The 13,844-nt window shown below is 41.5% G+C and overlaps 1 protein-coding gene across 9 annotated transcripts in view; it reads left to right on the forward strand.

Moving 5' to 3' along the window:
• CFAP61 (cilia and flagella associated protein 61) overlaps positions 1 to 13,844 on the forward strand; it is a 280,149-nt gene that overhangs the window by 15,765 nt on the left and 250,540 nt on the right. For all 9 annotated transcript variants that reach the window (XR_006200589.1, XR_006200588.1, XM_042931740.1 and 6 more), the window contains 4 exons: positions 735 to 885; positions 4,911 to 4,987; positions 5,847 to 5,914; positions 6,149 to 6,275. Coding sequence is in view for 7 of the 9 variants with exons in the window: in XM_042931740.1 (XP_042787674.1) it covers positions 735 to 885; positions 4,911 to 4,987; positions 5,847 to 5,914; positions 6,149 to 6,275 (423 nt within the window). In the remaining 2 variants the exon portion in view is untranslated. The remainder of the gene's footprint in view (positions 1 to 734; positions 886 to 4,910; positions 4,988 to 5,846; positions 5,915 to 6,148; positions 6,276 to 13,844) is intronic.

Raw genomic sequence — 13,844 nt, forward strand, 5'->3', positions numbered from 1 at the left:
AGGGTAGCAGTTGGGAAGGACCTGATCTCAAGATGTCCCTTTGGGATAGCCACCAGAATAAGAGTTGGAAGACCCTCGCTTCCCCTTCCTTGTGTTTATTAAACTTCCTCTGTGGCCTTAGCTTAAACCAGACCCCTCAGGGTCTCCATTTCTACAGCTGGGTCAGGTGATAGATTTTCATATCCCATAAGAATCCATTGGCCCAGGGGCATGGGCTTAGGGTTTGGAAAAATTGGCTTAGATGGCTGACAGAGGTGGGGCTGAACTCTCAGCCTCACTGTTTTGCACAGGTGACCAACTCATCCCAGTTTGCTCAGGATTTGTAGCCCTAATGGTCCCATGTTTGGGGACCTTCTCAGCCGCAGGCAATCATGGACAGTGGGCCACTCTAACTGTATATGTTTAGGCCAACACAGTGGAATTGGCAACATGGAGGATAAGGAAAACTGCAGTCAGTTTCCCCAATCTCAAAGGGAAGGGTATTGGACACTTCATGTAAGTATAACACCTTTATAATGAAATGTAGTTTTCAATAAAAATGTAGTTAGTAGCACAGATGTCCTGAAAGATCTGTTCTCAAAGTTGCTGCCATGTTGTACCTACCTCTTCCAGAGGTTTCATACCTTATGTAGTGGTTGCTAGGCTTCAGTAGCCAAAGAAGGGGGAAAAATGACACCTCTTTGTCTCCCTTTTGGTAATCTTAGTCATGTGTGCACTTTTAATCATTTCTACAGGGAAAAGGCAAACCTTGCTGTTACCCTCTGCAATGACAAGGAGGAGATAATGGCCCAGGCTACCTTTGTGGACTATCCCAACTGGAATGTCTCCAGTCAGGACAACTGGGTATCCGTGTTCCGGGAGCTCGACCCTGAAATCCCATGCACGGTAAGCAGTTACACACAATGCTTATTAGAACAGCCTTAATTTTGAAGGGAAGTTCTATGTTTGCATATATGTCTTTCCAGTTTTGAGACTAAGTAGTTGAAAACTCACAACAAAAGGTATGTGACATTATGACAGAAATGAAGTTAGCTGGCAGGGAGGAAAGATGAGTCCAAGAGCATCCCAAGAGGGGATAGGAAAAGGGAGGTAATAGTCAGATCAGTCAGCTGGTAGCAAGGCCGAGGTCATGCTGTGCTGGGAGGACTAGGAGGGAGCAAGGAATCAGTGGGAGCGTTAGATATGTACCTCTCAGTTCTCCACACTGCTCCCAACATCAGTGTCCAAATTCTTTGTTTTTTTAATTGTCTTTTTATTGAAGTATAGTTGATACCCGGTGTTACATTACTTTTAAGTGTACAGCATAGAGATTGGACAAGTCTATATGTTGTGCTGTGCTCACCCCAAGTGTAGCTACCACCTGTCGCCATGCAACTCTATTAACAGTACCATTGACTGTATTCCCTATGCTGTACCTTTCATCCTTATGACTTGTTCATTCCATAACTGAAAGTTTATACCTCACACTCCCCCTCACCCATTTTGTCCATCCCCTACCGCCTTCCCCTTTGGTAACTACCAATTTGTCGTCTGTTTCTGTTTTGTTTGTTTGTCCATTTGTTTTTTATATTCCACATATAAGTGAAATCATTTGCTATTTATCTTTCTCTGTCTGACTTATTTGACCTAGCATAATACCTCCTAGGTCCATCTGTGTTGTCACAAATGGCAAGATCTCGTTTTTTATGGGTGAGTAATATTCCACCATATATATGTACCACATCTTCTTTATCCATCCATCTATATCAATGGCCACTTCGGTTCAGTGTGTGAAGTCTTTGGAATGCTGGGAGGGTACCTGCCTTTACACTTTTTACACCGTGTAATGGTGATAGTAGAGCTTCAGGTTCCTGTTGCATTCTGTAACTTTTAAGGTGTCATTCTGGACTCTAGCTCATTCGATGTCTTCTAGCTGTGGGCACGTTACAACTTGTTGGCAACCCGACTTGGTAGCTGGTGCCAAGTCTGAGCTTTCCCTGCCCTCAGCCCGCCAGAGCCAAGCCAGCATGTGGCCCCAGTTCTGCGGAGAGCCAGAGGCCACGACTGTGGGTAGCATGTTTGCCTGTTAGTGGAATTCAAGAATGTGGCCCCAGAGCCCTAGGGAATGCCAGTTGTGTGAATGAGTGAGTTTTCCCACCATATACACCTGTGTGCATGCACAGTACATCCCCCATGTGCACCCCAACACATTATCCAGCATTTATTCAGCTACATGATGTCTCCCCCTTGTCCTCTACTCCTCCTGTTCCTCACCACCCCAAACACCCAGTTATCATATTCACAAAAATTATCTCAAACTTGTAAATAAGCCAAATGATGCTTTCAATCCAAGGCTTGTATCTTTGACTTTCTGTTAACTGAGCTATTGTACATTGTACAGTTCTATAGGAACAGTGATTAGCTTTGTAGATTTTTGTCCATTTGAGGTGTAAATGATTTCTGTTTGGTGGAAGAGATAACCTCAAAGGCTATGGTTTATGGCTTCATAAGACATTAACCATTTTATATCTAGCCTAGCAACCTTATTCTAACATTCCCTCATTAAAATACCTAAAGTAGCCAGCTCCTCAAGTGCAACGAATTGTTTTTATCATCTTACTGGTTGCCTCATTAAATGATGGGTTGAATAAATCTCAGACATGTGCTCATTGTATGTTTGCATTAGAATCATGATTTTACCATTTTGAAAATTATTATAAATTAATACCATTATTCATAAATATTTCCTCTTTTGTCCCTTTGTTCTCTTAAGATAGTTTCTCTTTCAACTACTTTTAAATTCCGGGGTGCCTGAGTGGCTCAGTTGGTTGGGTGACCAACTTCAGCTTAGATCATGATCTCGCAGTTTGTGAGTTCGAGCCCTGCGTCAGGCTCTGTGCTGACAGCTCAGAGCCTGGAGCCTACTTCGGGTTCTGTGTCTCCCTCTCTCTCTACCCCTCCCCTGCTCGTGCTCTGTGTCTCTCTCTCTCTGTCTCTTAATAATAAACAAACATTAAAATTTTTTTTTTAAAAACTACTTTCAAATTCCTACAACAGTATAGAGCTTAGCTATCCAGTATGGTGGCCGTCAGCCATGTGTAGCTGTTGAGCACCTGAAATGTGCTAGTGTGATTGAGATGTGCTAGAAGTGTAAAACATACACTGAATTTTAAGTATTTAGGAGGAAAAAAAGAGTGTAAAACACTTCATTAACAATGTTTATATTGATAACTTGTTAAAATGATAATTTGAGTCTGTTAGGTTAAATAAAATATATTGAAAATTAATCTTACATGTTTATTCTTTTTCTATATGTCTACTGGGAAATTACATATGTGACCTGTATTTGTGGCTCAAGTTATTTTGTTATTGGACAGCATAGATATAGAGCCTTAAGGCCTAATGTATTACTAATCCCAGGGGTATTTGCAACAGAAGTAACTAATGATTTTTATCTTAAATCTAAAAAATAAATCTTGAATTGTAATATTCTTGGTGGAAGAGAGAATTTGGAAGATAAATCAGCCAAGTAATAAGCCATGTACTCCTAAGGCTGGTCCTATTCAGCATGTAAAGCAGATGTTAAGTAAGGTGTTGTGGGATTAGCTGATAACACATGGAAAATGCATACAGTGGTGTTGTGGCTGTTCCCATCTGGACTGTAGGGTTTGTGTTATTGGCCTTTTGGGAGTTTTCAACTCCTGAACCAAACTCATGATTCTTCTCTTCCCATTTTATGTTTGATATTCCTTCCAAGTATTTCTATTTTATTTATTCGTTCATTTATTTTGAGAGAGAGCACACACATGAGTAAGGGAGGGGCAGAAAGAGAGGGAGACAGAGAATCCCATGCAGGCAGGTTCTATGCTGTCGGCACAGAGCCTTACTTGCCTGACTCAGGGCTCAAACTCATGAACTGTGAGGTCATGACCTGAGCCAAAATCAAGAGTCAGATGCTTAACCAACTGAGCCACCCAGGTGGCCCTCCTTCTGAGTATTTCTAAGGCATGCGCTATCCAACAGGAGGGAGACCAAGGCACGGATGTGCAGGTGGTAACCCAAGGCTGTCTATAAAATTGCTCAGAAAACAGGAGGCACTTTCAAGCATTCCTGTCATCCTGATCTAGGTGCAACACCACCCTCACCAGTTAAGTAGCCTCACATTTGTAGTATCTCTAGAATTTGAAGATTTTCCCATAAACACAGGGGTACTGAGTTGAGCGGACCAATGTGTGGCTGTATGGAACAGCTGCTCATTATTGAGGCTACTTAAAATGTCTTCAGAATTTAGGGGACAAAGTTCTTTAAAAACTTGAAAGATTTAGCCTGACAGTCATCTTCGAATCTTGCTACTTTGAGTTTCTAGCTCTCAGGTTTTCTGGATCCCAAGAGTAATATTTGATTCTGACTCTGGGAATGTTGAACAAAACAAGTCATTGGATTCATAACGTGGCATCTGCCTTCCATCCTTCAAATTCATAAGAGAATCTTTCTCTTGTGTCACTTGAATAGAGCAGCAGCTGCTGACTCAAGAGCCCTGGGGAAAGGGTGATTGTCTTTCACTTGGCATAGACACCCCCGAGGACAAGACTACTGAGTTAATAATCGATTTCACTCCCCTGCAGGCACTTCCCTGCCCATAGCCCGTTTGTGAGGGCAGGAAGATGGGCTGGGTGCATTGGACTCATTTACAGTCCCTGTTTCCTTGAATAATTCTAAGCTAGGAGGACAGAAGGCAGGGAATGGAGTCAGGGAGAAAGCTTGAATGCTGCCTGAGTGTCTCATCACTTCAGACATAAAATATCACCCACAAAAGGGGGCAGCTCTGAGTTTGCGGCCGCCCCCAAATCCTCCCCCCCATTTCCCAACCCTGTTCTGACATAGCCTGAATGGTGACTCAGCTTTTAATCATGTGCTCTTTTCTTGTGCAGCCTTTGAACACGTTGTTCATGCACCTCTTTGTGGCCGTGGATGAATATTCTGTTGGCTGCTGCAGAGAGATTATTCGGTGAGTGGCTGGGGTCTTGCAGATGGTGACATCAGGGGGCTGGCAGGCAGCACCATAGACAAGACACGTTAATGCCAAAATGACACAAAAGAGATTGTGTGCATAGTTTAAAAATATTTCCAAAGGACGTGAAATTCTTTGAGGTGCTTAATTATCTTGTAATTCATGGCTGTATTAAAGCATCAATGTGGAATAACAGTGACATTTCTGAAAGAAAACAGTTTATTTCTTTGAATCGACACTCCCTCTGACACACATCTTTACTATCATTTGAGGCAAATAGTGCAGTCATTTAAAAAAATGGATTGGGGGGGAAATAAGGGAAGAATAAAGCATCACAGGTTTGGATTTTTCTAAAAATAGTTTTCTTCAGTCTTCTCTTTAGAGATGTTTATTAACCTGACAGAATGCAGAAGCATCCTGAATAATATGGTGCATCGAAATATGATCAGTTGGGCTACTGGGTGATGGCGATGTGTCTCTGACAGCCTGCACAGACATTTGGGGGTGGTGGCCTCAGCTTTCAAGGCACTTTGTAATGTCACACCAGACCATCCAGATGCCAGGTCAAAGGTTAATGTCAGCAGAAATCTGGTGTGCCACATGAATATGGCACTCTTTATTCTCTCTACCTCTGTGGAACAGACAGAAAAGAGGCCATTTGGATTATAAGGAAAAGTAGAGAAGGAAAGGACATTGCCCTGAAGATGTTCTTGCCATTACAGGCAAGGAGCAAAGAAGCCCATGTGGATCTATGAACATCTGATGTGTTTAGTGAAGGCATTTGCCTCAAACAGGTGCCAGCTAATGGGATTACTTTATTATTAACACCTGTCCCACCCTGTCTTCCCCTTGCCAGGGCTGTGTTTAAGGCCGTGCCAGAACTACACTTCATATTTCTCGTAGTGCCATCCTACATGAGCCTAGGTAAGGTCTGCTCAATTACCTCCTGTCCCCAGTCTCCAGAATGGGAAATTCATGCTTAAAATGGTGCTTTTTGGAATGGGAATAAGAATGGTCTCTAGGTCCTGAATGTATAATGTGACTATTTGATTATAATAATTAAAATACAATTTCGAATGGAAGTCACAGTTTGTTCTGAAGCCCTAAAAGTTATTCCTTGGTAAAGTGAGGCCACATTTCTTCATCTCTGTGGTTTAGGCTCGACTCTCATAACAGTGTTTGAACAAGTGGGGAACATTCCGAGTCTGATGTATGATGAGGACTTTGCCGTGCACATATGTTGCAGAGAAAATCATTACCCTCAGCTGCACATTCGCAATGCCAGGTAAGGCTGAAGCAGTGCCTTTTCCTACCTGAGTTTTACACGGACACTTACCTTATGCAGAGTTGCTAAAATGCCATTTCTTACTGTAAGTGATTAGAGCTTGGATTAAATTGTTTTATAATACCCATAAGTATTACTTCATTTGGAGATGTTTACAGTTCCCCTTGATGACATAATTTACAGGCATGAATATCTGATGAGACTCATTTGGTACTATGTGGCCAGCAAAGTTGTGCATTTACTACTTACGGGTTTCTGAGAACACACGATCCTTGGCCCCACACTGAGTCAAATAATTTTCAAATAAACATAAAAATGAATCCGCCTATTTAGTTGTCCCAATAGACCCCACCTATTTTCCAACAGTCAGTGAAAGAGGATTCTTTAACATTCAGTGGGCTCCATGACATGCCCCAAAGTTTAGCAGTCTTAAGGAGATGGCAGTGGCAGAGAGTATTTTCCAAAGATGGCTACAACACCATCTTCTATCCTTCAAGCTCTCCTCCAATGTGGCCTTGGAGACTGGTGTGCCAGAGAGGCTATATGTTGGCCCTGGGGTCGACAGCCCCAGCTAGGCTCCCACTGACAGTCAGCATTGCCTGCTGGCCTTGTGAATGAGCCATTGTGGACACCCAGCCAGGAAGACCCCCCCCCCCCCCTTCCCCAGTAACTGGAGCCCAGCTGACATGTGACTGCAGCCACAGGAGAGACCCTAAGCAAGGACTGACCAACTGAGTCCTCCTAGATTTCTGACTCACAAAATTGTGGGCAAAATAAAAGGGTCTCTTTTTGAAATAAAAATGCATATGAAATCATTTCACAAAGGTGGTTGCTTGGTTTTATCAGTGGGGAATAAATTGCATCTTGTTGGGTCAATTGTTGCCATAAATTGTGGACTTCTTTAGAAAGTATTACATTTAAATTTTTAAAAGGTGAGAGCCTACTATTTACCAGGCATATACTATTATGGCATATTAAGAATGGCATCAGATCTCTATCTTTTAAAAAAATTTTTTTTAATGTTTATTTATTTTTGAGAGAGTGAGAGAGACAGAGCACGAGCAGGGGAGGGGCAGAGAGAGAGGGAGACACAGAATCGAAAGCAGACTCCAGGCTCCGAGCTGTCAGCACAGAGCCCAACATGGGGCTTGAACTCACGAACTGTGAGATCATGACCTGACCTAAAGTCGGACGCTCAGCTGACTGAGCCACCCATGTGCCCTGATAGATCTCTATTCTGATCTTGATTAGACCACTCACCAGATGGGTTATCTGAAAAGGAGAACTTGGCCTCTTCAGGCCTCAGTTTCCTGCCTGTCAGTGGGTGTGAGGGTATTGTCTACTGCCTGGGATTGTTGCAATGAACAGATGACCTGAGGAGAATCAAGTGCTTAGCACTTCCAGTCACATGTAAGTGCCCAATGAAATGAAATATTATTCTTACTGATATTATTAAGTGGCTTGGAAGAGGAAAGGACAGAGAAGGATGAAGACAGCTTCATATAAAACCTCTCTGCCCCTGCCCCCAATCTAAATATCCATCAAGGAGTAAATGTTTACATTACAAATTGTGGTGCAGTATCAGCAGTGAAATGAAATGAACTACTTATAGATGCAATAAGGTGGGTCAATCTCAGTTCATGCTGAGTAAAAGAAGGCAGACAGACACAAAGACCATATACTGTTGACTCCACTTATATGATGTGCAAATGGCTCATCTGTAGAGACAGAGCAGATCAGTGGTTGCCTTTGGTGGAGGAAAGAGTGAGACTGGAATTCTGGGGTAATGGTAGTGCTCTGTGTATTGATTGGTGGCTTTGCAATTGCCAAAACTCACCCAACTTAATACTTGGGCATTTTACTATATGTTATTATACCTCAATTAAAAAAATAATTTAAAACAAAAAAGTCTTCACAGAGAAGGTAGCCTCTGAATCTGGTCAGAAGGGACGAGCCGGAGCTTGGTCAGAGGGACAGATTGGGCAAAGGTGTAGAGGCAGGAAGGCACCTGGAGTGTCTATTACCAGGCAGTAGGCAGTTGTGGCTGCTGTTCAAGGTGTACAGAGCAAGAGTAGGCCACTGGATGGCCAAGGAAGAATCACAACGAGAAGCCTTTACCCTGAAGCCAGCATGGAGCACTATATGGGCTGTGTGTGAAGGATAACTGACTTTCATGTGTTCAGTGGCTTATAAGGGAGGAACAGAACAGTATGGCCAAGAAATGATTCTAGCTGGAATTCAGGCAGTGACAAGTCAAAGAGATCTGGTTGGGGCAGGTGTATGGATGCAAAGAAATGTTTGAGGGGGAAAGTTGAAAGATGAGAATGAGTTCACGGTCACTCAGGTTTTCAAGTATGGGGGGATTCACTAGCTAAAAGTAGAAATAATAGCATTAGATGGACAGTTGGGAGGTAGAAATATAGGTCCTCTCATGAGTGAGGAGGTCAGGAAAATAAAGGAGATTGTTTAGTTGTGGAGATTTTATTTTATTTTATTTTTAAATGTTTATTTTGAGACAGACAGAAAGAGAGCAGACAAGGGGCAAAGAGAGAGGGAGAGACAGAAAATCCCAAGCAGGCTCTGCCCTGTCAGCCCGATGTGGGGCTCAGACTCATGAACCATGAGATCATGACCTGAGCCAAAACCAAGAGTCTGCCACTCAACCAAGTGATCCACCCAGGCACCCCAGGAAGAGATTTTAAAGTGAAAAAGCAGAGGCCTATGGCAGAATTTTGAATGGTGAAAATGAGCATGAATAAGGAAGAGAACTAGAAGAGAGGGAGAGGAGTCTTGTAGAAGTCAGACTCTTATAGTAGCAAAAGATGTAGGGAAATCAAATAATTTGAGTCCAAAAAGAGGCCATTGCATTTGGAAATGTAAAAAGATACAGATGAGTTGAATAAAATTGATAAACTTCTAGCCAAACTGACCAAGAAAAAAGAGAAAATTACCACTATCAGAAATGAAAGAGGTGATATCACTACAGATCTTACAGACATAAAGGGATAAGGGAATACAGCTCTGTAAATTCATCAACTTAGATAAAATGGGCCAATTCCTTCAAAAACACAACCTACCAAAACTTATTTAAGGAAAAAAATTGTAAAAACTTGGAGAATTCTTCATCTATTAAAGACCAGTTGAATGAACTTTGGGTAAGAGGGAGGTGGCTGCCTGCCTTAACACTGCCCTTACCCAAGCCTCCAGCCTTAATCCTCCCCCATCCTCATTTGCTTCTCTTCTTCTCTTGTCCTTATGGCTCTGAACTCTGTCTTCCGAGGACCTGGGCCATTTCTCTCAAGCTCATCTCTTTGGTTCCTCTGTGCCGACAGTGGCCACTTAGTCACCAGTGCCTACCTCCATCCCCTTGCTTTGGGATCTGGTCTTGTCTGTCCTTGAAGGGCAGAGTTGAGTTTTGGAAATCACAATGCAGTAAACCAAATAAATGAGAGGTAAGGAAGTGAAGGCAAGGGGATATCCACTGCTCTCTAGAGAAGTTTGGTGATGAAGGAAAGCAGAGAAGGAGGCAGAACGTTATGCAAACAATGGAAAGTGATTCCATTTTTACTTTCCACATAGAGCATTTACTTTGCATTCTGAGCTCCAGATAGCACTTGTCTAAAAAAAATATTACCAAGGAGCAAAATAAATTCAGATACACATTATCCCCTAATTTAGGACAAGAGAAAGAAAATTCCCCGTAGAAAACCATTTTTATTTACTTTTTGTATTCATAGCTAAATCGTCAACATTATAATTCTCTTTATAAAAAACCCCTTTGGTCATGAAACGAATGCTAATACAAGCCAAACACATTCTAAAGAGAAGGAATTCTGTGAGTGAAATCTTTTTTTTTTTTAAATAACATTAAAAAAATTTTTTTAAATATTTATTTATTTTTGAGAGAGACAGAGACAGAATGTTGGTGGGTTAGGGGCAGAGAGAGAGGGAGACACAGAATCCGAAGCAGGCCCCAGGCTCTGAGCTGTCAGCACAGAGCCCGACACGGGGCTCGAACTTGCGAGCTGTGAGATCATGACCTGAGCCAAAGTCGGACGCCTAACCGACTGAGCCACCCAGGTGCCCCTAAAATAACATTTTTAATTGATTCTCTCACACCTCTCCAATCCTCCTTCCTGATTTATGAAGTTTCTCTTATAATCAGCGCAGGAAAATAGGTCCTCCTGCCCTTTAGGAAATTACATTCTTTAAATGTAAAAGTATTCACAGGTAGGCAGTTTTTTAATTATGTCATGAGAAATTTACATAAACTGGTTGCTTAAGTTCTCATAAGTAGTCTAATAATTGCTAAACTTTTGTCTTCATTCCATTTAAAAATCTCTCATTTTATTCTGCCATTTGCTAATTAGTTTGGGGGATGGGTTCACTTAATAAAACGAATTATATTTTCAAATTACAACATCTTTTCAAATGTTTATTTATTTTGAGGGGGGAGGATGTGAGGAGGGGGAGGAGCAGAGAGACAGAGAGAGAGAATGCCAAGCCAGCTCCACACTGCCAGCGCAGAGCCCAACAGAGAGCTGGAACCCATGAACCATGAGATCATGACCCAAACCAAAATCAAGAGTTGGATGCTTAACTGACTAAGCCACCCAGGTGCCATAAAGTTACTGGTCGCAATTTTCTATGTGAGTATGTAACTATACACACATATGTGTATAAATAGACAGTTTTGTGGGGGCGGGTAGAGGGGAACAGCAGTTGAGAGAGGCGTATTTCCAAAAGTATTTTCTTGCCTTGTTTGTTTGTTTGTTTGTTTGTTTCTTTCTTTCTTTCTTTCTTTCTTTCCTTCCTTCCTTCCTTCCTTCCTTCCTTCCTTCCTTCCTTCCTTCCTTCTTTTCTTGCTAGGTCACCAGTGTATTATAAGAGGATGTAAGTCAGGAACAGTCAGATAGAAGAGAAGCACAGGGCAAGGTGTGAGGGAAGGGAGCGGGGCCCCTGTTCCCAAATTGCCATGCGTTTACCAACCTAGAAGCTCCGTATTGTCTTAAAGTGTGTAGGCAGCATACCAAATTTGGATCTTGTCATTTTCTTGAGGAATTTTAAAGCTTAAGTACTCCAGCATAGATATTCAGCAAGATGTTTTTGTATTATTATTTACTATTGTAATAGATAATTCTATAGAATTAATTAGAACATAAAATATCTACAGATAATTCTATATAATCTACTATTGTAATAATTGTATATGTATCCAATACCACATCTGACATGTACAGAGGGCATATCTAAAAATCACCAGTTTCTTTCACCTTTTAGTAAGGCAACATCTTTGTTAATCTACTCACTAACGCCCCACTTGTGATTCAGGGTGTAGGCTGCTCGAGAAAAGGTGTGGGCTGTGCCCTGCCCAGTGCTGGCTCCTAGTAAGCATGTGGAACTGGTAGTTTAGAGTTAGTCTCTCTCCTCTTCTTTCCAACCCGTGCCTTTATTCCTTTCCTTCTTTTACCCTTGAAAACTTTAGGGTTACGGACTACAACCTTCCAGGGGATGAGGCTGTCCCAGCCTGAACTAAACCTTCCCGATCCCTGACCCTGAGGTCTTGCTCATTCAGCCTCTGATGGTGAAATGTCCTGCTTGCCCAGCCTACAGAAAATCTACCAGTAGCAGATCAGAGGAGGAATGTAGTCCTCATGGCAAAAAGATGACAGTGGATACCTTGTAAGGAGGAAGGGACATTTATAAAAGACAATTTAACATATAGTGGTGAACTCATGAGGGAATGGTGACATTATGATGGTTGATATTTTTGCTTGTTGGAAGGCAGAGAAATGTGATACATTTTAAGAAGCCCTCTGTCCAAAATGTTCACATTCGAGTTTTGGTACTAGCAGGTATAGAATTTTAGGTAGCCAGAAAATGCACTTATGTGGATCATTTCCCTCCTTAAGGATGCAGGAAAAAAGCCTTTTCAGAAGGTCAGATGGGCGTGGCTGTACGTGTCCTCTTAGGCTGCTTCATTTCTCTTATTTCTCCCACATTGATTTTTTGACATCTGTTTTCATCAACAGTTACTTGCACTGATAATTAATGGTGAAGAACATAGCTCTTAAGACAGTAGACCAGGGAAGGGTTTGGGATGTAATTATCCTTCTGCCGTTTACCTAGCAACATGTTCAGAACCAGGGAATTAACACTGTAATCCCCAGTCCTGGTTCTTTGATTTACCCATGTGGAAAATTGTGCTGTAATCTTCCCCTCTACTTAGACACTAATTATTGACGTTACTGTTCTGTGATTTGCACAATGTTTGAAATAAAGCATGACTGCTTCTGGACATACCTTTATAATCTATAGTGGGCTTGATTAATACTCGGTGGATTTGAGATGTTCTCAGACTGAGAAACTATTGGAATAGTACTTTTGGGGGAAAACCTACCTTTTTCAAGTCTTTTGGGGAGGGGGTAGGAAAGGACTTGCCAGGGAATGATTATGTGCTGTCAGTCCGTGTTGTAGAATAACTAAAATGGAGTACTGCTTTTTTTGCTGATAATAAAGGCTAACCAAACTGTGTGAGCATTATTGCTATGTAAAATAGATGAAGAAAATTTAGGACTTTAAAACATAAGATTTGTGATTTTTTAAATACTAACTTTTCACCTCTTAAAGCAATTATTTTTATTAAGCATTTGACAGCCTTATGCTTTTTTGGAATTCACTTAAGTTGAACTTCTGAGTACTTTCATACAAATGAATTTTCTGATGCTTAGGTCATGAGAATCAAAGCACTCCAAGAGAAGGGACAGTGAAATTAGGAATTTCACCATTGCTCTTCTTGAGTCTTGGTAAGTGACCCAGCAAATAAGATCTGGTTAACAATTCAACTGGAGTGACAGCGTGCCAAGATAGACTTTTGGATCAGATCCTGGTGGTATAAACGGCAAGGGCCTCTTATTGGCCTTGAATATGCTTTGAAGTCATTTAGGGTTTAAAATCCTCCATAATTTAAAAAATCATGACATTTTCCAAGGAGTAGAAACTAAATGGTTCTAAAATCCATCCTAAAATTCTAAAATGGAATAGGTGATTGAGAAATGATGGACTTGATTTTCTTAAAGAGACCACTAGAGGTCGCAAGAGATCTTGGAAAGAAAAAGGTGCTTTGTTTCTACATATGGGAAGAAAAAGACTGACTTTGGGTTCCCCCGCCCCAAATTGACACAATGTTCATGGTAAAAGGTTGGTGTAACCAAAATACACTGCTTTCTTTAGGATTACCACTGAATTAGATTCTCTGTGAGAATCTTCATTCACTGATTTCTTAAAACATAGGCACAGATACTCTCAGGTTTGAAGAAATACAATATTTATGGCATTTAATGTAACATCAGAATCACTTTTTCAATGACACATTTTTAAGTCTAGCTAATGAAATGCAACTCCTCTCTGGATATGGAAAATACCATCAGACAGGAGAGAAGAAGCCATGCCAATATCCTGAATAGAAAGGTGGCTCAGCCCTGCTGCCGCTGCTGTTCCAGACCTTAAGTGTGAACTTTCCATCTGTGAATTTGCAATACTTTCTTTGTGGGCAAAGAAACAATCTCC

This window comes from Panthera leo, chromosome A3 (genome assembly GCF_018350215.1).
Source record: "Panthera leo isolate Ple1 chromosome A3, P.leo_Ple1_pat1.1, whole genome shotgun sequence".
NCBI classification, from domain to species: Eukaryota; Metazoa; Chordata; class Mammalia; order Carnivora; family Felidae; genus Panthera; species Panthera leo.